The sequence below is a fragment of the Haemaphysalis longicornis genome, unplaced genomic scaffold, assembly GCF_048455015.1.
Source record: "Haemaphysalis longicornis isolate Haplotype H1 unplaced genomic scaffold, Haemaphysalis longicornis Haplotype H1 scaffold_7, whole genome shotgun sequence".
Lineage (NCBI taxonomy): Eukaryota > Metazoa > Arthropoda > Arachnida > Ixodida > Ixodidae > Haemaphysalis > Haemaphysalis longicornis.
Window position 1 is genome coordinate 51,061,853 of NW_027526422.1, and position 23,979 is coordinate 51,085,831.

The window sequence follows — 23,979 nt, forward strand, 5'->3', positions numbered from 1 at the left end:
GCCATTAGTCTGCATCTTTATTCAACCTGTCTCAATTATTCCACGTGTCAACAGTGTGCACACGATAAAAAGCATAACTTATCAGAATGGTACCCAATAGGGCTCGAATAGGAAGAGATTAGCAGAAAATGGACATCACCTTTTCATGCACCACAGAATGCAATGTCTGAGAGTTTTGCACCATCATTATACAATCACAGCTGAACGAATGTAGCCCCATACCTACAAATAACTTGCAGGCATGCACCCACTTGAAGTCCCACGAGGAAAAGACAGAACCTACATTCAAACTGAAATACTTTTTCCAAAAAGCAAACAATGTTGCGAGCGAACTTTCCCACGAAACAAATGCATAAAATATATAGGCAGTCAAAAAAAAAAATAGTAACAGACTGGCACACACTTGTAGCCTTTAAGAGCAGACATGAAGACAGAATTCACCTGCAGCACTCGGAAAGTCGCACAAAAGTGGCATGAAATGACCGCAGAAAGGGCAACGAAAAAACGATGAACACAAAAGAGATTCCATTGTTTAACTAGAACTTCCACTTCCTTTTAAGGAATTTTTAGGAATCACAAGTCCACTGAAAGGAACATTACAAGACAGATTTCTGAAGCCCTTAATTTGGGCTTAATACCAAATTGTGCAGTTCTCGTACAAAGCTGTTTCTCATTTTATGTACACGTGAGCGAAGGCTTGTGAAGTGGTACGCAATATAGTCAATACTATTACACTTGCAGCAAATGAACAGCACTCAGTGCTGATAATAAATAAAGTGAGCTGTAATGCTCAGTCCACGTTACATGAATGAAAGAAATACAACTTATCGATAATCTGTCAGCTGTGCAATTAATAACACAGAGTAAAACAAAGTTTTCGCAACCAACAGGCAGTTAAAATGTGCAAATCTACAACTCAACATAGTTTGCATCATGTACAGGCATGAAAATGCGAAACGAGAGTTCAAAATGATTGAATATTTCTTTTCGCAAAGAACTACATTATTGGCACATCAGTGCATCCTAAAAATAGAAGGAGCAGCAAAGTCAATGGCAAAACCATAGCGTTTTTCTAACCAATGACAACATAGCACGACTCACTCCTTTTCGCACCTAGTAAGTGCGCGTACGAACATACCATTCAACCTTCCCTCCAGTTGGACGTTAGTCCTACAGAGTCTGGCTTTCAAGCACTTCGGTGAGCGTATCCTAAATGCCAAAGCTTTCATACAATACTTGGACTCAAACGATTCAGTAGCAGAATCCGAACGTTTGCTCAAAAGACTCGACTACCATCAGAAACGAAAATTAACTAAGTTATAAAACATATTTGCTCTGCTCGTCCACATAAGCGCACCGTCGACGAGCTCACGAAGCCGGCTTCACAAAACAAGGAACATAAATTCACGTACTGTACAAAAACAATGTTTTTACTGGTCATGGCCGCACTGCCTTTCTAAGAACGAGTGACCTAAGCACCGGAAAATTTGGCTTCAGAAGCTCTTCTATACAATAACAGCTAGTGCTTGGAGGCAGGAATGGCCTCCCGAACGCACCTAATCTGGAGACGCCACATAGAAGCGCTTGCGTCAGCTTCACCTAGTGCAATGACGAAGCACACGTTCCCCGAACAATTTGTGCACACGTTCCCCGAACAATTTGTAAGTCCAGAGTGTTTGGCTGGAGCCCGTGAGTGTCGGTTGACAATCCCGAGTGCATTTTCTTCCCGACGAGGCCAGGTTGCTGGCCCCAGATCACAGCTTGCGCGATCCTTCGGCCCCACGCTGCAACGAAAAGATCTTTCAGGAGGCAGCAGCGAAGAGCGCTCGGAGACAAACTAGAGGTAGGAAGTGGAGACGGGCAGCGTGCGCTTCGCCCCCCGCTCAGGCGGCTTCGACCTGTGGCTGTGTGAAGACTGAGTACTCGCGCCGCAGCTCGGACCAGAAGACCAAGCTCAGCACCGTGTGGGGTCCCAGTCGGAGGAAGCTGGCTGTCACGCCTTTGTAGAAGCCCATCAGGCCTTCGGACTTGAACACCTGCGTCGAGATGGCACAGGTTGACTGCTGCACACGAAAGGACTGAACAGTGAGCCTCCTCAATTATCAGTCCCGGATCGTCCACGGGCTGCCCGAGACGCGATCCGGTGCTCGATTTTACTACATATTCCTATGGGACTTCCGGTCCGAACGCAGTCCTCGGACTGCTCACGGACCATCCAGGACTGGTAAATCGAGGAGGCCCACTACTAACAGTTTTTGTTTTACCGGTACTGCAAAATAAAGAAATCAGTACGCCAGGCTGCAACTGTGCTGGCATGTGGTGACCAGCCCAGCCCTGTAGTTATCAGTGTCCTGTCACTCAGAAGCAATAATGCACGAATTAAGAAGCGGCTCTGTGGTGATGTGAAAAGTGATGGCGTGACATACATTTTGAACATAATAAAAAAAGTGAAATCGTGAGCGGTAGCGTGTTCAACAACACACAAGTCGAATTTAACGTTTTTCACAAATGGCAGGAAGCTCACAGCTTACAATACCAGTGCAGCCTGCCATCCATTCTCTGCCCTTGTTCTGAATCCCTGCTGTCCTTCGCAGAGCTCTGCACAGGCCCGATTTTAGGGCTAGGCCCACCCCGAGCCCGCGTAATGAAGCTTGAGCCCAACCCACACTCGTAACACCCCTTTTAAGCATCATTGCCACTTTTACGCATTGTGAAGCAGTGATCCCTGCCGGTAATGACAAATGTTCCCTGCATTGTAAGCTCTCCGTTTACAAGGACGCTCTTCGTCTATTATTATTGACTACAGTGAGTATGCACACTATCGGGTTTGTCTGTTTAACCCCCTTCTATTTAAAGGGGCTGTGAAGATATTTTGAAAACAATTGTGTTATGTGGGTATTTGGAACTGTGGAACCCTGACAAACAAACTATGCATAGCCGTTTCGTTGCAATGCACGATATCAGCAAATACGTAAAAAAAGTTTCACCAAGCATTTTCTCGTCAACTCGTGAAGTGCATGTTAAAAAGCCAATCATAGCTCACCCTTTCCTGCGCAACATGTCGGCATAGAGCGACCTCGCAAAATATCAGATACAGCTACAACATCAGCGCTATGATGAAAGTCGCCCACAGCAGAATGGGGGATGTCTGATCTCTGTCTGATACGGCTGATGAACATGGCCGAACTGTCAGTCAACAAACCGTGCGAGTGGCACAGGCAGAAATAACCATGTTGTAAGAAAACTGGATATTTGCAAAACCGTTTACGCTGTTTCACACAAGTCTAAACTGTCTTTTGCTAGCAGGTATCACTCAAGCTTGCCGACGTCTGTCTGACATAGCTTCTAATGAGAGTTACGCGAACATGAGCTTCGTGACCTGGCGATCGAGATAAATGACCGATAGCTTAAAATTAAGATTTTGCTGCATGAACACGTTTATCGAAGGCACTTCGAGTAGCCAGAAAATAAAACCTTCAAGCCTAAAAATAGCGTGTGAGAGGCAGTGAGACAGCGCGTCGCCGAGTCCCACCACCATGCTGGTCGATTGCTGTTCACGTTTTCGCCAATCGGATATGCTCTCCTCTGGCTTACTGCAGAAGCGCTCAAGTTGGCAGTTAAAGCTCTGGGTAGATTAGAATTTATAAAAACAAACCTGAGTGCAGGGCTACAAGTGTGAGGCGGATTGTATACTGCAGTTTTTACGAGTGCACACACTCCTTCCATCTCTGGCTGAGAGTGGGTAAAGTATCAGACTTCAATACTGACAGACAGACAGAGTGAGGAAGAGAGAGGCTGCGTTACAATTCGCGGACAGCTTGGTAGACAGCCTACGAAGCAGTCTAACTAGACGTCTAAAGGAATAAAATTGGAACGGCGCCATGGTCGCAAACGCAACACCAGCGCAGACGACAGCATTGTAGCAGGCATGTTGATATGCACAAGCCGCAAGTTTCGTAACTCATATTACCATTGTTATTACAAAAGTTACAAAATTTAAAAATTAAACAAAGTCATCTTTATCACTAGTAAATTATAGTGCCAAATATGTCTATAAAATAACGAGTGCTTTTGTTTCAACATTAATACGCAAAAAGGTGGTGCTGGTGTCACTTATTAGTTTAGACAGGAAGGTAGCCTGCATCGTTGCTGACTTCAATGCTGTCTCCTCGAAGCAGTCTTCGTTGACTGATTCGTTCGAATTGGAACGGGGCTTAGCATGGCGGACTGTCCGCGAAGACGGCAACTAAGCTGTCTAAACGGTAAATTGGAACGCACCCAGAGAGATGATCCGTAAGTGCTGACACTTGCCCGGTAGAGGGCATGCCTATTCCAGGATACCCAGGCTGTGACTTTGATAACTTCAGCAGGGAAACAGAGTACAGACCAACAGCAAGTCCAAGTTCTGCAACAACAGTTGCCAGGAAACTGTCGCCAGGAAGCGGTCATGCCTCGGGTAACATGGATAAAAAACTGTTTATGGCAATTAATAAAGAATGCATTATTAGATGCGAACCATCTCATGCTCGGGGCTGTGTCCCTCCCTCCCTTGTTGTCGTCGTCCGCCGTCCGCACTCTACTGCGCATGTGCGTCTCTTCAGCCCCGTCAGCGTTTGTGCTGACGTCAGCGCAGTCCAATATAAAGAGAAATAGTTAGGTGTCGCCGGTTTTGATCCCACAACTCTCTGGCCGCAATGGGAGGTACGCGGCGCTCTTCCCACTGCGCTACAAACCGAGACGGGAGCATGTGCTACGAACGTGCCTTATGTCCTTCACTCATTCAAACTACGTCAAGAAGCTACTTTTACAACGAAGGCACGCGAAGCTGAACGGCAACGGAAATGACGAACTGAAAACTTTAGAGGAGGATGTTGAATTTCCCGTGGGAAGGCTGTGGCGGGAAGCGCCATGCGCCTTGCAGTTCGACCAGAGAAGAGGGCGGGCAGCGGGGTAGGAGCGTGAGCACGCAATAAAAGAAAGACGAGAACCAGGAGGTGTTCGATCAGGTAACGCCGGTGTCGGTCTCTTCGCTGTCTCTACATTTCTCTGTCTCTACATGGGGGTTCACACTACGTTCCCATTCATGCTCCGATAAATGAAACAACAAAACGACAACACAATGGAACCTACACGAAACCCCCATGATGCTTCGCATCCTCCTCATGGTTCCCCACGGGAAGATGGTGTAATTTTTTTTTTTAAATATCACGTTTACAGCTTTACAAAATAATATACACAAACGGTGTTTAACTCTTGAATGCTCTTAACATGACTTCACAGCAAGTTGCGCTGCCGACCAGCGATGCATGCACGGTAGCATGTGATGTGCTTTAAAACAAGCATTTCAAAAGCGTCTCCTAAATTCCAGAAGCAATGAATTGTGAAACCGTTTTGGATCTATGTTCCTAGAAGGTGTACAATCAAATGTAATTAAGAAAAGGCAAATGTATTTTCTCTTCACAACACCATTAAGTCAAAAGCCTGAGATCTGTATGTTTCATGGAACGCGCAATTTAAAAAAAATGTGAGGGACGCAGAATCGTTCAAAAAAAGTTGAGATGGGAGCGGGGGAGTGCGAGCCAGGAGAGGGCAACAGCAGTGCGGCAAAGGAGGGGCAGAAAAGGGCTGCAGCAAAGGAGGGTAGGCCGCTGTTGCACATGCAGTGCAAGCCACCTTGAGAGGCGACGGTAATAACAGGGGTAAACAGGGTGCTCCTGGCGATGGCGAGCAGGTAAGAACAAACTTTGCGGGGTGCGCAGCCGCAATGTTCAACAGAAATTTCAAGAGAAGATCAACAGATGGTCCAACTAGCCTTTTGCCTCCACACTCTTAAAGTTCTATGTATACCTCAAAATTTTTACTTGTGTACATTATCATCCACACCGTTTCAGTACATTACCATTCACTTTGTCTCAGCACACGCATCCACCCTGTGGAAAGAAATGGTGTAGGTTGCTAGGGTACACAGCTCCGAAGCAGGTTGGAGCTGTGGACCCCAAACACGGATCCAAACATCTCATCAAGCAACGCGAGCATTGGACACAGCGATTGGTAAAACCAAGTTTCCACTACTTTTTAATTATGCTTCCCCATGAGGGCAAAAGGACAGAATTGCATAGATTCACAAAAAACACCAGCCACTACCGTCAGCCACCTTCACTTTCCTTCTGCATGAATGCAACGCATTTCCAGAATTTAAAAAGCATAAGCCCCGCTCGTGGCTGCCTGCTGTACCCATATCAGGAGCAACCACGGAAAGCACAGGACCGCAATCTACATTGGCATAGCCAGCCTACATTTGTGTCTCGTTTCCATTAAACTCGTGCAGAGAAGCACGATGCATGTCTCGCGCAGGCTGTGCGGTGGCTTCTGCAGTGCCTGTTGTTGAAAAGGCAGCGCTGATGGTGTGTGCATTGGTTTTGACACGGTGATGACGACAGCGGTGATCATAACGCCTCCTTGAACAAAGTCGTGGCTGGTGATGTTGTCGGGGTGCTGTCCACAATGGGCAAGGGTGGCGTTGCCAATTGGGGTGAGGCGACGTGCAAAACAGCGTGGTTCACTGGAACCCTCGCTTGCTATTGGTCAGAGCAGGCAGGGTGGACGTTCACATTGACTTCACGGGTAATATTGTTGAGGAATGCGTGGCTTCCGCATAGGGGCTGGCGTGCTCACGTCAGAGTGAAGAGATGACGGCACAGGGGTTGACAGTCGAGTTATCAGGTGCAACAGTAGAGGTTGAGAGGGCTACCCCCAACCAATACTGCGCAAGTACGGCTCTGCTCCAGTCCTCGTGAAGCACTGAGCTGGGTAATGGTACGAAAAGGATGGAGCAGAGCTCAACCAGAAGCATCTCCCAAAGGATGGATGCAGTGCTTAAAACGTAGGGTGATGAAATTTTGGAAGCAGAATACGCTTTCAAGATTGATCACCACCATCTGAAATTAGCCCGACTTGAACTCTGAAATGGGTAGGTCCCACGTTGGCATAATGCTGGGGTGCTACCTAGGTCAGTCGAGGTGGAAGCTTCAGGACACCACTGTGAAGTTATGATGATGTGTCCTCCTACATTTATTCCAGGCACTGAAGACCTGGGTGGACAGGCCAGAGCAAAAGGGCATTGTTTGCTCCCTTTTTTTATTGGTGCAGCCAGGGCTATTTTGTCACCAAGAAGCTCTCAAAAGAGGTGAATATGGAAGTTACAAAAGGAAAACGATGGTTCGTAAGGTAAAGGCTCTGATGCCAGCACGGCCACAAGGTGTGCAGCACGAATTACCCTGAAAATCGTCATCTGTGCCAACCAATTCGACCTTGCCACAACAAACATCACGGATGTACAATTAACGGATACCACCCCTACACCTGGCCACCAGATACCACAATTTCAATCAAAGTAGGCCACTAATCGAACACTGCTAGTGGAGCAGTTTGCAAGCTGCAGCACAGACCACAGGGTGCTGTTAAGATGGACATTGGGGGGACTTCGTAGGGGACTGAATCCACAATGCGCACACGTTGTGTCATGCGACATTGTGGCTGTTCCACTCGTGATCATTGTGGAGCAGACATGACCTTTCGGGCATGCTTCAGATGCACTGGGGACTGGAAAGCCTCAAAATCTTGGCACAATACAGGTAACCAACAGGAAAAAGAGGATCAATAAGGCAAGCCTCCTGTGGAAGCCACTACATCAGCACCTAGACAAAGCTGTTGCACACCAATACTTCATAGGGAAGAACTGCGCAAAACACAAACACTTTAAAAGAGGAAATGGACGAAACTGCGCTCGTGTCGTCCATCTCCTCATCTAAAGTGCTTATCGTCATATTTATCACAGAACAATTGCTCTCCTCTCTGTCCTACTCACCATGTGGACTGCACAGTTTTTCAAGGCCACAGGCTGACGCCGCTGCCTGGGCTCGCTTCTTTTGCCCCATTTTCATTGATTCAATAATGGTGCACACTGTTTTTGGGGTTGCCGTATTTCCGGCATGCTCCACAGCTTGCCAGCATTGCCCAGTGGCGACCACGACGGGCTTTATAGATAGCGACCTGTCCATCACAGCCGGTGACAATGGGAGCCAGCGTGCCAAAAAATTGCCATGTAGGGACGGTGCGTTCCGTCAGGTGGGGCCAAATTTAATCCCCAAACTCGCCAGCTTCGCATCACTCGCATTGGGGCCTGTGACCACTCGCATAAAAGGTAGCGGTCGTATCAGTCCATGCTGACTGCACTAATGCCTACTACTAATACCGGCCAGCAACCAAAACTCCTGTTTAAGTCTAGACCCGTTTCTTAGCTATGCAAACATCAACGTACGCAAGAAAACCACACTGCTACCATACGCAGCTCCTCGACTAGCATCCATTATTCTCGAGCATTTTCGTTCATTTAAACATACGGAAACTGTGCCGACTTCCACTTTACACTAAGGAGCTTTCATTTGACGTGAAGCTCGTCTATGCATGTGCAAAAGTTCACAGGGAAGGCTCGAATTTGTATAAACATTCCAACAGGGCCATTCTGTACTTAGAAGCACCGTCATTTTGTGAGAAAACAATGTTTTTCCAGCGAAGGGAGCACTTTGATCGATGGAAACCCTTTCAGCGGCTGCAGCGTTTTCACCATAACGGAGCACCACATTGTTGGAGCTCCGTCAGGAAGGCTTACATGCCCAACAAAGGGCAAACTGCGGTATTGCAGCCCTCCACGGTCAATGCTTGCGGTGTGAACCAGTTATCTTCGGGATATCTTTTTCAGCCACTTTCCCAGTACCGAAACAATTGGAACCTGGTAAAAACAAACTGCCTTTACCGTGCACCTGTCTGGCTTGCCTAGCTGTTCGCAGCAAATACCATTGCGTACAATATGTTCACTGAAAGTACGATGTAAAAATATTGCAGGATCTTTCCGTATATTCTGTCGCAAACATGATTCTATTGGCTAGGTTTGTCCCCATACCTCCTGCCTAAGTCAACTATAACCTACAACTTTGGTATCAGACTTACTGCAGCTACTTTTTCAAGAACAACTATTCATGCTGCTGCTACACTGCCTCAAAAGCTCAAGGCCGACCAAGACTGCGCCAGAAATTTCTGACGCCCGCTAGTATTTATTTTATGTATACCGTATTTATTCGAATATAAGGTGAGGTTTTTTTCCAAAATGTGCGGTCTCAGTCATACCCCACTTTACATTCGAAGCTCAGTATCCCAATATGCCGATTCTGGTGTGACAGTTTTGGTTTCCACCTTCCAACCATTTCCAAGCTTCCAAAAGAGCCCGAAAACACTGTTGGAAATGTAACAAAGAGATTTCAGGATAAAACGCATAAAATTTTACACAAACGCAGGTTGCAGATAGTAATTACCGAGTTTCGGCAACTGCAAGGGTATTGAATAGTCGCGATACAGCAGAGGCCATGGCAGCAGGCAGGCGCCTTCGACCATGTCAACGAGCTGAGCCTGCAGTAGCCGTTCCAAGCCAGTAGTAGCCGCAAAGCTTGTAAACAAGTCGAGACACCATTTTGCATTTTTTTTTTTTTGTTAGAGCTCTCGGAGTCCCTGCTGCAAGATTTTCTTTCTCTGTGCTTGTTTCACGCGACCAGCACAATGGCAAGTCGTCGTTGCCACTACGATGCAGCCTTCAAGAGGAAAGTCATAGCAGAGGCGGAAGTCACTGGAAACTGCGTGGCGGGTCGGAAGTTTGACGTTCCCGAAAACAACGTGCGTCGTTGGTGCAAACAGAAGACGTCGCTCTTAGCATGCGCCGCGACGAGGAAGGCTTTCCGTGGCCCACGAAAGGGAGCGTTTCCCAAAGTGGAAGAAGTGCTGACGGACTTCGTCAAAGAGAGAAGAGGCTGCGGTTTGGCCGTTACTACCGACATTGTGCAGATGAAGGCGCGCGAAATCGCGAGAGAGCATGGCATTGCCGCTCTCAAGTTCAAAGCCAGCCGGGGCTGGGTGCAGAAGTACATGAAGAGGGCCGGGCTTTCGTTGCGAAGGCGGACCTCCATAATGCAGAAGTTGCCCGGAGACTATGAAGAAAAACTAATTTCCTTCCAAAGATATGTTATCGGCCTGCGACGCGACCACTTCCTACTAGGGCAGATTGGCAATGCCGACGAAACTCCGATTTTTTTTTACATGCCGTCGGCCCAGACCATCCACCAAAAATGTGATCGCCAAGTGAGCCTGCGCACTACAGGTAACGAGAAGGCTCGGATAACCATGATGTTAGCCTGCACTGTGGATGGGCGGAAGTTGCTCCCCTTCATCATCCTGAACAGAAAGACTACGCCAAAGAACGAGGTGTTCCCACAGAACGTCCACATTCGTTGCCAGGAGAAAGGGCGGATGACGGAAGAGCTTTTTCTTGACTGGATAAAGTCGGTGTGGTGCCAGAGACCAGGGGCACTGCTCACCCGGAGGTCAATGCTGGTGCTCGACGCCTTCCGCGGGCACCTCACAGAAGGTGTGAAGAAGAAGCTCATGGACAACCAGACGGAGCTGGTCGTCATTCCCGGGAGCATGACGAGTCAACTACAGCCGCTTGACGTTTGCCTTAACAAGCCCTTTAAGGCACACGTCAGAAGGCTGTACAATGAATGGATGGCGTCTGACACTGTGGCCCTGACGCCGTCGAGACGTCTGAAGCAGGCGTCCCCGTCTATGCTCGTCCAGTGGGTGGTCGACGCTTGGGCAGCGATCCCCCAAGCCATGGTTGCGGCATTGTTCCGCAAGTGCTGCATTTGAAATGCTGTTGACGGCGCCGAGGACGATGACCTCTTTGAGTGCTCAAGTGACAAGGAAGATTCGGATACCACAACCTCTGAAGACAGTTTTTAAGTTGGACTTCCGTCTCGCTCCGAATAAATATCATTGTGTGCAGATAGTTAATGAATACTTGGTGTGTGCTTTGCTCAAAGGTAAGGACTTTAGTTGCCTTTTTTTCTTTCCTTATTTCGCCTTATAATAGCGTGCAAACTTTTTTTCTTTTTCTTGGGTCCTTCAACTCCCCCCTTGCCTTATAATCGTGACCGCCTTATATTCGAATAAATACGGTGTATATTCGTGCTATGCGTCATAAGCCAATGGGAATTGACCATTCGCAGAGTATTTCTTCCTGTTGTTCCTTCTTTTGATGCATAATATGAAACAGTGTGCGCAAAGTGCTTCTTCCTGTTCAATTTTGTGTTGCAAACGAAACGCGCAGAACATTCTTTCTGCTTTACTCTTTCAGATGTACGTGCGCTATCTAATGTGTGGAATTCCTTGGAACACGTTAGCAAAGGGTAGCAGCTGCGGACAGTTTTTTGTGGACGACATCCCGGTGGGTGCGCATTCGGTGGACACCAGCCGGGTGCGTGCTTTCACTAGCATAGCCAAGTAACAATTTTGTGCTAAGGAACTCTTGTTTCAGCAAACCGCCGATCCTACAGAAGGTGCACACTTCCCCCAGTGTGAATCAGCAAAGACTGAGCACAATGGACCGAGAGAAAGACGAAATATCAACGATGGCAGGCCGAGCAAACCCATATACAGCGGAGAAACAGTGATTAAATGCAGCGCCAGTTGGTGCAGTGGAGTCGGATAGAATTAAAAAGAAAAAAAAAAAACAAGCAATAATGATTTCGGCACGCAGAATCGGAGTGCATGGGCAGGTTGCTATCTATAGCCAGTCAAGGTGGTGACGTCTTGCTACAGTGACTTGCCAACATGCGAAGGTCATCTTAAATCCAATTCATTGATTGATTGTAGGGTTTAACGTGCCGACGCAACGCAGGCGATAAGGCGCGCCGTAGTGGAGGGCTCTGGATTAATTTTGACCACCTGGGGATCTTTAACGTGCGCCGAAATCTCGTACACACGGGCATTTTTGCTTTTCGCCTCCATCAGAAAAGCGATCACCGCGGCCGGGAATCGAACCTGCGACCTCGTGCTCAGCAGCGCAACGCCTTAGCCACTGAGCCACCGCGGCGGGTTTAAATCCAATTCAGTCAAACGCCTCAAAAAGCTGGCGGGAGCATCACAAGGAGCATCACAAGGGACAGTGCAACATGGGATGGCGACTACGTCGGAAATCGATTGTTGATGCTTTTGGCTTGCTTTTTTCCCGACATTACGCCATCCATTGTTGGTGATCCCACAGCTTTTAATGGCTGTACTGCAGTTAAACTGCCGTCCAAAGTTTTTTTTTTTTTTGCTAATTTTTGCGGACATTCAGTTTCAGGGCAAACATACAAAGTTAAATATTCGAAAATAAGAATTTTTATGCGAAACAATAGCGTGCTTTCACCACAGAAGCGAGCATCAAAGCTGCTAACCTTGGATATAACGGGGTGTGACTTTGAAGCCACGTCGCCTTATATTCGAACCAATATGGTAATCACCCGTGAAAATGAAACATTTGTGTAAACACTTTCAGCAGTGAATGGTTCGTTTGGCAAGGACAGCTCTCAGGAAAGTGCCCAGACACAGATACATCCGTTTCAAAGAGCTCAGCAACATGCTGATCAACACGTCATGAATTCTCACACTTTGACCCCCATAAAGGCTGATGCGAGAGGACCAGAGCCTCCTGCCCCAGCCTCTCTACCAACTCGGGCAAAGGGAGTGACCTTCAACGGCCCCACACGGCGGCAGAACGCCAATGCGCCAACCACGAGAAGTCAAAGTCCAGGTGGCCAGCGGTCCACAAATCTGAAGCTCCCATCGAGCCAACGAATGTGAAAACACATATGACGCAACACCACGGCGATGACCGAGCACCCGCTTTTCTCGCCTACTCAATCCAAGTGTTATCCTTTCACGACGCTCTCTCCCCCCTCTCTCTGCTCCCTTCTCATCAGTGTCTTTCAAAGCCGCATTGTCGCTCCGTTCCTCTCTTCCCCGTCCTTTTGCCATTGCTGCCTTGCACGATCGTTTGTTTCACTTGGCCTTGGCAGTTTCAAACTCTCGCCTTTCCCCCTCTCAATATGCTCGGCAGCATCAGCCTTCCCAGCTTACCTCACAAAGGGGGGTGAGGTGCAGGGCTGGCAGGCTAGTGGCGGCCACCGTAGAGGGGACGGGGGCGCAAAATAAGAATTCCACATTTTTGAGAAACTTTAGATTTCAGTTATGGGCTCACAAATTACACTTGAATGCACTAAATATAGCAGTTTAAATAAGTTCCTTGTCCACGTGTCCCATGAGACCGTCTCCGAGACTGGCATTTACCCACACCCCAATCATACGTCACCCTGGTCATACGATGCTTTCGCACGGTCCCTTGAAAGTCTTGTTATCGGAGTTCCACTGTAACACCCACCTGGTGACTGAGTGGGCAAGGATATACGCAACTTAGCATGAGGACGGGGTCGTACACCCCAGCCCATGGTGGCTGTTTCTCTGATCAGGGCAAAAAATTAAGATGCTTTTTCGGCTCTGTGTCCAAGAGTTCGGTGCATGTAAGACACACCTGGGCTGTCTAAATTAATCCATAGCCCTCTGCTAGGCCATGTCTTGAGGCCCATGTGTAACCTCTGCACATAAAGGCTCAATTTGAAGAAGCTTCGCAATTTACGGCTGCCAGCAGAGCATTGAAAAGGAGGAGCATCGCGAAGAGCTGGGAACTGTACCTTCGCAAAGCAGTCCAGGACATTGCTGTAGAGGACCCCTTTTCCGCTGGCATCCGTGGGCTGGTTATAGAGCCGCGTACAGCAGACATCAAACGGGGTCATGGTGGCCACGACGACGACGCCACTCGCCGAGCTCGCTACAAGCGCCTCAAGCCAAGAACGCTTTTGGAAGATCTGTAACCATAAAAAAGAAACAAAAGAAGGCCTGAACTGGGTATTAGCACATTTTTAGACCCGCAGCATTACATACCGGCTTGAAGTGCTTGTTGAAAATATTAGAGAAAGAAGAGGTGGCCATTGCCAGGTGCCACCTAATATCACCATCATTGTACAGTTCCATCCTCCATTAAAAAGAATCGCTCACGTCCCGCGGTCCTCGCCTCGGTTCTTCAACAAAATGGTGCCGTGACCAGGATGGGAAGATCTACACAGTTGGAGAACGGAGTGTGTGGGCCGCCATCAACGATGACGCGAGTGACACGGCTGCGATGGGACTGAATGGTGACCGCTGACCACGGGCCGCAGGCGGACGTCACTACCCACGGATCAATTGAGGGCTCACCAAGCAAATAACGACCAGGCGCCCTCACCAACGCTACCGAACTGACGCCTGCGGGGACCAACGGAATCAACGGCTTCGGTTTCTCGCCTATCATGACTCTTCTCGGCGACCTAAAGATATTAACGACGCCGAGCAGCGACATGGAGGACCTGTGCGAACGAAGAAACCTAATCCGAAACGACGCCACCACACTGATCGACGACATAAAATCACGGATAAATGCCGAGGCACCATCAATCGGTAAGCTAATTTGCCTCAAGAAGAGCCTGATGGAAAAATATGAAATACTAAAGAAACTGGACAGTGAAATTGGACAGCTCGTCGAACTAGATGATTTAGAAAAAGAATATGAAGTCGCCTATGAATTCGAAGATCTTATCTTGTTGACCAAATTTAGAATGGAGCGATTGTTCCCGGAATTAGAAAAGCACTCTACCGATGACACTGTAAAAATAGCCCTGGAGGAAGAGGACGGTACCGTAAACATCAATGAATCGGCTTTGCAGAACGGTCACCTTCTAAACAGAAACAGTGATTTGACGATGCCTTTGAAAGAAGCTCATCAGGAACCAAGAGTGACCCAACCAGCTGCTCTCTTACAAGGAATTATCGCACCAACTGACGATGTAGAGGCAGCCACTTCTGTTGACTGCTCAGATAATTTCGCTCCCAACAATGAAGTTTACCGAACTAGACATAAGAGTTGGGGCACCGCAGTGGGGGAACCTCACCAGTCGTCTCGTTGGTGCAGTCTTTCCGAGGCGGGGAGATCAGCGCGCCAGGAACGACCTAATGAAGGCCCACAAAAACTACAGGCTAACAAAGTAGCACATCATAAATATCGACAACCTAAAGAAAACCTAGGCTCACCGATGGAGACACCTGATAGATGTTGTCATCACAGCAGCACAACTTCCACCTGGATTGGGTTGGCCAAGGCACAACGTGGCGATCTTAAGACCCCGGTGTCAAAACGTAAAAAGCGAATCAAGGTGGACCCACAAAAACCAGGTACAAGTACCAGAAAGACGGCTTCACGGAAGTGCAAGAAAAATTGCCGACTGATCGTGAAAATGAGGAAAAAAGGAAAAGCCCCTTGTAAAAGGATCGCTGCCCGCACAAGAGCAAACCGATACCAGATATCTTCCAAGAAAAGAAAAGCGATCCGGCGCACATGTCACGAGATGCCTGCGCGAGCGCTGGCAAGTCATCTAGTACAGACGGGGGTCAAGACAAGTCAGTTGCCCTGGCCCTACTCCAAAAAGGGCAGGTATCACCGACGCACCAAGCATCGATGGAAGCAAAAGTACGGACTAGCACAGGGCGGCACAAACGGGCAGGACATCGCTTGGTATCACGGACTGCTTAACGAACTTGAACTTCCGCTTGTTGGGTGCGACAAAGGCAATAACGCGGAACGACCACTGAAAACTGCTTCATTTCAGCATCTTCCTGTGCTAATCGCGCGCCCGGGAGGATGTTGAAAATATTAGAGAAAGAAGAGGTGGCCATTGCCAGGTGCCACCTAATATCACCATCATTGTACAGTTCCATCCTCCATTAAAAAGAATCGCTCACGTCCCGCGGTCCTCGCCTCGGTTCTTCAACAGTGCTAGAAGGCAGCAGGGACAAACCAAGCCTAAGAAACATGCCTAACTAGGACGAAACCATTGCTACAAAAAAAATTGTTTTCCCTGGGTTCCAACCACCTTTCTACAGCAGTAGCATAAAATCAATATCAAGTACCCCGACTTGTGTAAGGACACGCCCACCACCATTCTAATTTTACATGAACTTCAAGCTCAGGTGCACAACCAAGCAAATGCCTGCGCATTTCCGAGCCAAATGACGAGCAAAGGGATTGTGAACGCACTGGGATTTGAAGTGATATGATGGGTGAGTGGAGGATGAGGTATCATGACAAAAACCTTCCAAAATCTCAGACAAGATTGGATCACAGTACGTGGCGCAACAACGGAAGCATAGACGGAACATGTGTCAGAGCAATCTTTTGATAGTTCCAACAGTGAATAAACGAAGTGCAAATGACAGGAATGTGAATCGCATAACAAAAAAAGAAAACTTAACACGTTTGTGTGTAGCAGCCAGCTTGAACTTGCCTTGAATCCCAATACAAGCAAGAACCGTCACACTCGCCACCACCAAGCGTCCTCCCATATCTTGCCTCTGTTACCGTTACAGAAGTGGTGGGTGGGGAGGAGGGGATTCTTGATTGAGAATCAATAGTGAAGTGCAGTGAATTACCTCTGGACTTCTTCGACATTTGACCTTCTCTCCCGCGGCTGCTTGCCCTCCCCCTTCATTTGAATTAGGACTAATTTAGGGAAACCGACATGCATAAGCCAGAATTCGATAGAACCACAATGATGGCACAACAAATTACAAATACTGTACCACCTGCAATCGCGAAGTCACCTCCGGGGCTAGAGGAGAATCCAGGCGATAGGTGATCTATGACTGCACTAGGGACAGGCCCAAGAAATATAAGGCTCCTTCACACATCCAGTATGAAAGAATTGACAAACTGATATCCAACAAGAGCATTCCTATTCTATCAGCTTTGGCAAGTGTCTCAAACGGAAGTAAGAAAGCAAACTTAAGATTTCGCAAACTGCTAAAAGTAGGAGGAACACAGGAAAGGAAGCCAGCATAGCTTCACTAGTTCCACAAACAAACACCTTCCACGATTTGGTTACTCATTAGCCACTTGGTAAATCAGCTTATTCCTTGCTGATGGGCAGAAATATCGCACGTCGGCACAGCGTCTATGCAGTCTGTGCCCGGATCAGAGGTGCTAAAGCTTTGCAAATAATAAGCACAGCGGTAGCCTTACCAGTGTTACCGTACCACCAAAGTGGCTAAGGTAACGCACCGCCGTTTCACTTCTGATCACTTCAGCAGAAGGCTTGATGTTACCAGCACCCTGGTAATTCCGTATCAGGGGTGAGTTTTCTTCTGAATTTTTAGGTCCCCACGTAGGGAGCTGCAGCCGTTGTGCGAGTGTGCGTGCCACCCATACTTATATACAAAGTAATTCACCCTCTCGAGTATGATTGAATGTGTCATGTTAGGTCCTTTTATGACGCAATTAAGTACAGTAAATGCTTCTCAAAAGGAAATTGCCTCATTCGAAACTCAGCTTTATTCAAAGTGTTTCATGGTTCGAACCGCGGTGCATTAAGACCAAATTGTCTCCACTTTTAATGAAGTACTGCTTATAGCGAAGCCAGTTTCCCTTCCCAAGGACTCCATTATAACGAGAGTTCACTGTACTTTACATAGCATGCTTATAAAAGCTACGAAAGGCACTCACATCAAGTGCAAAATAAAAAAAAAAAAACCTCCCGTTTCTGTCAGTCCTCACCACAAAACGCCCAGTGCTCGTAATAATCAACAACTTCCCTCATGAATGCGAGGCTGCACTGCTATGGATATTGCATTACGTGCAATACAAACAACTTGTCCACTGAGTGGCCACAGGGGGCACGTACGGCGAAGTGGTTGATGTGCGACTTGATCTTGGAGAAGGTGGTGAGCTGCATGGCCGAGCCGGAGGAGACCCGCAGCAGCGCCGCGTTGGCCCCCCGCCAGAGGCCCCGCACGCCCTCCTTGCGGTAGATGCGCGTCAGAGCAGGCATCATGCCCTCATGGTGGTGCTGGTAGCCCACCGCAATGGGGGCCGCTGACTGGGCTTGCAGCTGAACCTTGACCTGCAAAGGGAGGGAGGAGCAGAACAGAAACATTTCCATCTGGCTCAAATTTCAACGTATTAAAACAGGGTCCACCTAGTGAAGTTGGCGCGATGCCTGCATTCTACTCAAATTCAAATTTTGGGGGTTTAACACGCCGAAGCTACGCCAGGGTAGAGTGTACTAGAAGATAGAGGTGTGTCGTTCGGCGGACAAACAAATGGAGAGCACGGGTCCCTTTTGCAATGAAAAAAAATGTATGGAGTGCAGGTGTTCGCCAGAGAACTCCTGGTGCAGCCAGCGCCACCTAAAAGTTTTTAAACCAAACTAAACAGTCATTTAAGGTGCTTTAATAACCATTACGCCATAAAATAGAAAAACGAGACTGTTTAAGGCAATAAATAAGGAAATATTTAACAAACAAAACTTCTAAAGCCATTTGGTAAGCAATGGCCCCCAGAAGCGCTGCGTACAACAGGAGTTCTTGAGAAGAAATTTTCATCGCAAAAAGGACCTCCTCGACTAGCACTGAACGACACACTTCTCTCTCCTAATGCACCATAGCCAGGGCTACGAGGCACGCCATAGTGGAGGGCTCCAGATTAGTTTCGACCAACTCGGGATCTTTAACGTGTGCCAAAGTCTCAAGACACCAACTACTCAAAGCAACACCCATAAAAGGATTTGGGGTTTAATGCACTGAAATTATACCTAGGCTATGAGGCACACCCCAGTGTGGTGCTACAGATTAATTTACGCTACCTGATCCCTAACGTGTGGCAAAATGTCATAGCCCTGGATGTTTTTACATTTTGCTGCTATCAAAAATATGGCCTCCATGACTGAGTGCATACCGACTGCACAGCCTTCTGCATGGTAGCACGGCATTCCAGTCCCTCAAACGCGGTGCGCCACTGACCGAAACAATTCTCCACAATAAAAACGGCTAGTGGAAGTATGCCACTTGTAAACTGATGCATCATTATCTCGGACTAACATCCGGCCACTGTGGCCAGATGTGAAGCTACCTTCTACCAAATATTCGATACAACTTTGTCCGAAAAATAACTATTAGCAGCACTTTAAAAATAAAGTACATTCCATTGTCTAATTTATTTTCAAAATAAAAATTAACCGACTGTTCATAAGAAAAAAGAGCATGAACATAAATGTTAAAATGCTAGTTAATTTTTCTCTTGTTTTTCTGGGACATAAAAAACTGTCCACTTCAAACTCCCAGTTTGTCTTGGTACAAGTTAAAATAAAGTCAAATCAAACGACGGTTTATTATTAAAATAAAAGTTTACTTTCCAAGCTTTTAATTAGACTGTGTTTACTTTCTCATACATGGAGTGAAGCTACATAGAGCAAGAAGCTAATGTGGTAAGCAGGCAAAATTGCACCCAGTATTTGTACAGACGACTACACAAATCTGTCCAGGATCGCCAGAATGTGTAGTTTGTAATGCTGCTGACTAGAAGAAGCGCTCTAGGCCCCCAATAATGACAAGCATCCCTGAACTTCTCCAACAAGACTTGCCAGAGGTAATAAAACTATCCAGGTCACGCGTGCAAGAAATAGATTCAGGGTAAATATAGGCACACACAGAGGCTGGCATCACTTCCTCGTCAATTGTTTCCTGCTGAGCTAAACTGCATCTGTTTCCCAGTTCTGTTTCTCCCTATGCTTTTTGTATCCGTGTGTCTGGCTCACTTCTGCTTTTAGATCAATCAAACAAAATGAAAAGTTTCTATATTACACCATATAAACTACTACTGTTTTGCACATTAAGCGAGGAGCCCTAGACATATTAGAGTAATTAAAATGTAAGGACATTACAATCAGCAATTCCAATTACATTAGGCAAAAGCATGTGCCACAGTGTTCCCCATAATCCACAATATTTATCACTGGGAACCAAAGGCAACACATTTTCCCTTTTTTTGTGGGTGTGATTGAAAACCTTGCAGCATTGTGATACATGAACGCAAATTCAGGAGTGGTTTTCTCATAAAAACAAAAAAAATACCGCTATAGTACGCATTTTCACGTTTATAACCCGCCCCTGCATATAATCCACACCCCCCTTTCAGCCGGCCGGAACAGAAAAAAAAAATCCTAGCGTCTTGCCCACACATTTGATACAGGAAAGGCTGCACAAAAGCTACAGCACAAGCAACACATCACACACCATGTAGACTGAAAAAGCGTATATTTGGCAAGTAGAATACACTGGCTGCGAGGCGAAAGTCCCAATGCACTCAGTGTCACTGCCCCCGCTAGAGCTACCAGTGGAGCCGCAGTCCTCACTGCTGAACAAAGGTCATCTTCGGTTCCATCCATGTTATTTGTTTGTTTTTTTCTTGTTTTTTCTTCCTTGTCCTTGTATGTTTTGCGCAATCGCTGCCATGGAAGGTAGTCAGTGTTACTGCGCAGGAGCTTCACGGCACAACGCGCATTGCCATGAAGCTGCAATAAAGGTATTAGTGCATTATCCGCATTATTGGTGCCAGTTATACGCGCGAAAATACTGCGAGTTAACACCAACGTAAAGGCATAGTAGGATAGATAGAGAACTGAGGTGCCTTACTGTTCCCAAGCTCACCTTCCTTCATCGCTTATAACTAGCTTTTGATGGCCACCATGACGTTATAAAAGGGAATTGCAGGCTCATTTTCCCTTATTCCCGCTTACATTAGTGCAAAAGTGTGTCCTCCTGGGCAACAAAGGTAAAACCGTAATGCTGTGTGCTAGGGGCCGTTTTTTTTTTTTTTACTATTAATATCCCCTCCCACTTAACTCTGCATACTAGTTGGTAAAGGCGTTTATACATACTCGCAAGAGAAATTACTGGCTACAGAATATATCATAATTTTACGCGTATAACCCGCGCCCCCAATTTCAGTCGACGAATAAAAAAAAATACCCCCCCCCCTTGTTGCTCGCATATTTCATACATAAAATGATGGACCAAAGCTGCTACTCAAGCAACATTACACATTTCTTTATGCAAAAGAACTTACATAGCTGACTACCTAACTAGACGGCTTGCGGCATACATTTTTTCAGGTTGGTATATTGTTGATCTGCGTGTGCAAAATAAGCCCTGTCAATGGGATAACAGTGGCTTAGTTGCTGTTACTGCTGTAGGAGCATCACGGCCCAACACGCATTGCGGTGAAGCTGCACCACCGGAAATACTTGCATATAATCCGCACCTCTACTTCACCCCTGAAATTTTCACATTTTTGGTGAAGTGTTATACACGCAAAAATACGGTAGCTGAAATCTCTCATTCTCATCCTTTTTTAAAAGTCTTATTTTGAGATTGAAGTATTTAATTACGCTTTTCATACAATTTGGCATAGTGATCTGAAAGCAATAAACCTAGCCAGTAGTTTGCAGAGAGAGATATTCAAAGCCCACGCTCCTCTTCAGCTTATGCCAAAGAGAAACTTGTGATGAAATAAAGAGCAAAGAAGCAAGTCACGTTTCGCTTCGATGCAAGCACGCGGCAAGCACTCGCCCCACTCTCCGTCTAGACTGAATGTTATCTGCAGCCACGAGCTAAACGCGCTGCTGCCTCAGTAGTGCCACAAACGGACACACACCCCTCTTATCTACCCAAAGAGGTCTCGATAAGGCTAAAAGCCAGCAACACAAACAAATACGTATCAAACACAGCGGTGACGACACTCCTCCACACACATCCGAAAGTGACGTTGCAGTTTTACAGCACCTCAGGCCTCAGGCATAGGCAGCGCGGTAAAACCTTCTTTCCTGCTTTACGCAGCTTTTCTGCAGACTTCACCACCGCACTCGTGCGTGTAAACATGTTTGCAGAAAGTAGTGTCAAAACATCTCAGGGAGGCTTACGCAGGCACACATGAAAAAAAAATTTCATGCTTTCGAAGCACATTTATATAGATCGTGTTTTGAGGAAACAAAAAACAAATAAAACCCGCTGGCTTTGCAAGAGGAAAAGTCAGAAACTACAAAAGAGAGCCTGACGCTCAAAATGAATCATACAAAACTATAAAAAAAATAGGGTGTGATTTCAAAAGGAAGTTGTACAGCTGGTTGGAAAAGATAAACCTGAAAACTGCAGAAACAGGTGTGTGGAAGGACAATATTTCTCGACGCAAAAAACACCACTACGTCCCTGTCAGCACAATTTATATTTACTTTATCCAAGTGTCATGATTCTGCTGAGGTATAATAATAGCTGCCGACTTATTGATTCCGTAATTTGCAAAGATATTTCAAGATCTTGCATAAACAACAACCTTAACTCTCTCCGACTGGAGTTCTCGACAAACAACAGAAATGCCCTTGTGGGCGCCTCATTAAGGAAAGTATCTGAAGCCACGCATTACTTTTACGAGCTTTACACGTGTTTTTGCTCAGGACCCGAATGTAAGGGCCAATAAAGTTAACAATGCTGGTACACTAAGTTCTCTTTTAAGACAACTGTACACAGTTCTCATGCTTTCAAGACTTGCGATGTGCTATGATGGCATGCACCTAACGGATAATTTTAACACACTTGAATATTGCCTGTTCACACGCTTCACCACTGTAATTAGGCTACAAAGAAGTTAAGATACAATTGATACATGCCATAATAAATATAATAAACATAATATTATGTTCATTTGTCTGAAGCAGGAGTTCCATCTTGATCGACTTTGATGGCAGTGTCCCATTTAAACCTGGATTTGCGCATTGACGTACTCTGGTTAGTTACGTTTAGGGGAGAGGGGAAGCGGGGGTGGGGGGGGGGGGGGGAGGGGGGGCAGGCGATGTTGTGATCGAGTGCCTCGTGAAGCTTTGAGGAACAGGTATGACACGTTCAATGGATGAGTTGGTGACGCACCAGGTAGAAGGGACTTCCCACGAAGGCCCCGATGCAGCCGGCCGTGGCCCCGGCCAGGATGGAGCAGGGCACGTTGACGGAGCCGTTCTTGTTCTTGGTGAGGTGCAGGTCTTCCATGATGTGGTAGGCGCCCAGGCGGGTTCCGTTCATAAAGAACTGGTACCACAGCGCGGGCGACAGGCCGCTCTGCAGCGCCCGCAGCCCGTCGTGCTTGCCGATGGCGTAGAACGCGTGAAACACATTGCGGTAGTGAACAGTGTAGTGTCCGCGAGCCCGAAGCTCGCCCTGCAACTGAATACGTGTCTTGACCACTTCCAGCGGATTGGTGAAAAAGCCAGCACCACACGCGGCCAGTCCGCCAAGCAAAAATTCCATGCTACGCGCAAAGGGGCCCGAGCAGCGCGACCTTACAACTTCCCGCTCCTTAGCAGAAATGAATGGAGTCGCGCGCGCTATTTGCCACCGGCTGAGGGCTGCCGGCTAACCACCACCCGCTGACTGAAGCGAAGCAGTCAAGGCTCAAGAGCGACTGAGTCGCGCGAATCGACTCCCAGGTGCTGCAGTTCGTCCGACCGCGGCTCCGCGGTGCATCAGCCGTCATAGGATATGGAGAGGGTATATATAGCAGCAGCGGCTCTGGGAATCGTTACGATAAAGGAGGCTGTGGTCCGATTTCACGCATAATAGCAATAGCAAAGATAACGGCCGCCTCTCGTTGTACTACCATCAATGTTACGCTTCTGCGGAGGTGCGGCCGTCGGCGATATCAGGCGTAGCTTGAACGAAAGCGAGAATGAATGAAAAATTGACCCAGCCGAGCGCAACGTCACGTCTGGGCTCCTTGGGCGCTCGGTGACTAGAAAAAGAGGATTTACGGCCGGTGTGTGGCGGTCAAGGAGTTCTCTAATTAGCAAATAAGCATGGGAACATTGATCAAGGTTCGTCAGTTTTGCAGAGGAAAGAGATAATTACCACGAAGCATCACCGGCACACGTGCAGTTGCTGGCTCCACGGTCGACTGGGGAGTGCGAGTGGTGCGCGACCGGAAAACGCCAACTTGCTCCTCGAACTGTTTTAGCGTAAGTTTAATTACTGTGTGTAGAAAGATGCGCTAAAAAGATGGTATAAAATGCTACTGGTTGACCCAGTAAGGCGCGATTCCTGGCATTTAATTACCCTCTCAAATTGCTTCCGCAGAACGACTAGTGCGCC

The 23,979-nt window shown here is 47.2% G+C and overlaps 1 protein-coding gene across 1 annotated transcript; it reads right to left on the bottom strand.

Annotated features, from left to right (window-relative positions):
- Positions 1-23,979, bottom strand: LOC144145590 (solute carrier family 25 member 35-like). Its single transcript, XM_077677239.1, has 5 exons — positions 22,768-23,979; positions 17,694-17,912; positions 13,620-13,793; positions 1,899-2,036; positions 1-1,784 (listed from the first exon to the last, which is right to left on the bottom strand). The coding sequence occupies exons 1-5, from the start codon at positions 23,140-23,142 to the stop codon at positions 1,755-1,757; spliced, it is 936 nt and encodes a 311-aa protein (XP_077533365.1). The 5' UTR covers positions 23,143-23,979; the 3' UTR covers positions 1-1,754.

Bases quoted from the DNA above. Each gene is read 5' to 3' on its own strand.
- LOC144145590 (XM_077677239.1), bottom strand. From the start codon at position 23,142: ATGGAATTTTTGCTTGGCGGACTGGCCGCGTGTGGTGCTGGCTTTTTC. The intron at 13,794-17,693 runs GTACGTGCCCCC...TTATGGTTACAG, and splicing joins CGCACATCAACCACTTCGCC to ATCTTCCAAAAGCGTTCTTG. The intron at 1,785-1,898 runs GTCGAAGCCGCC...TTTTCGTTGCAG, and splicing joins CAGTCTTCACACAGCCACAG to CGTGGGGCCGAAGGATCGCG.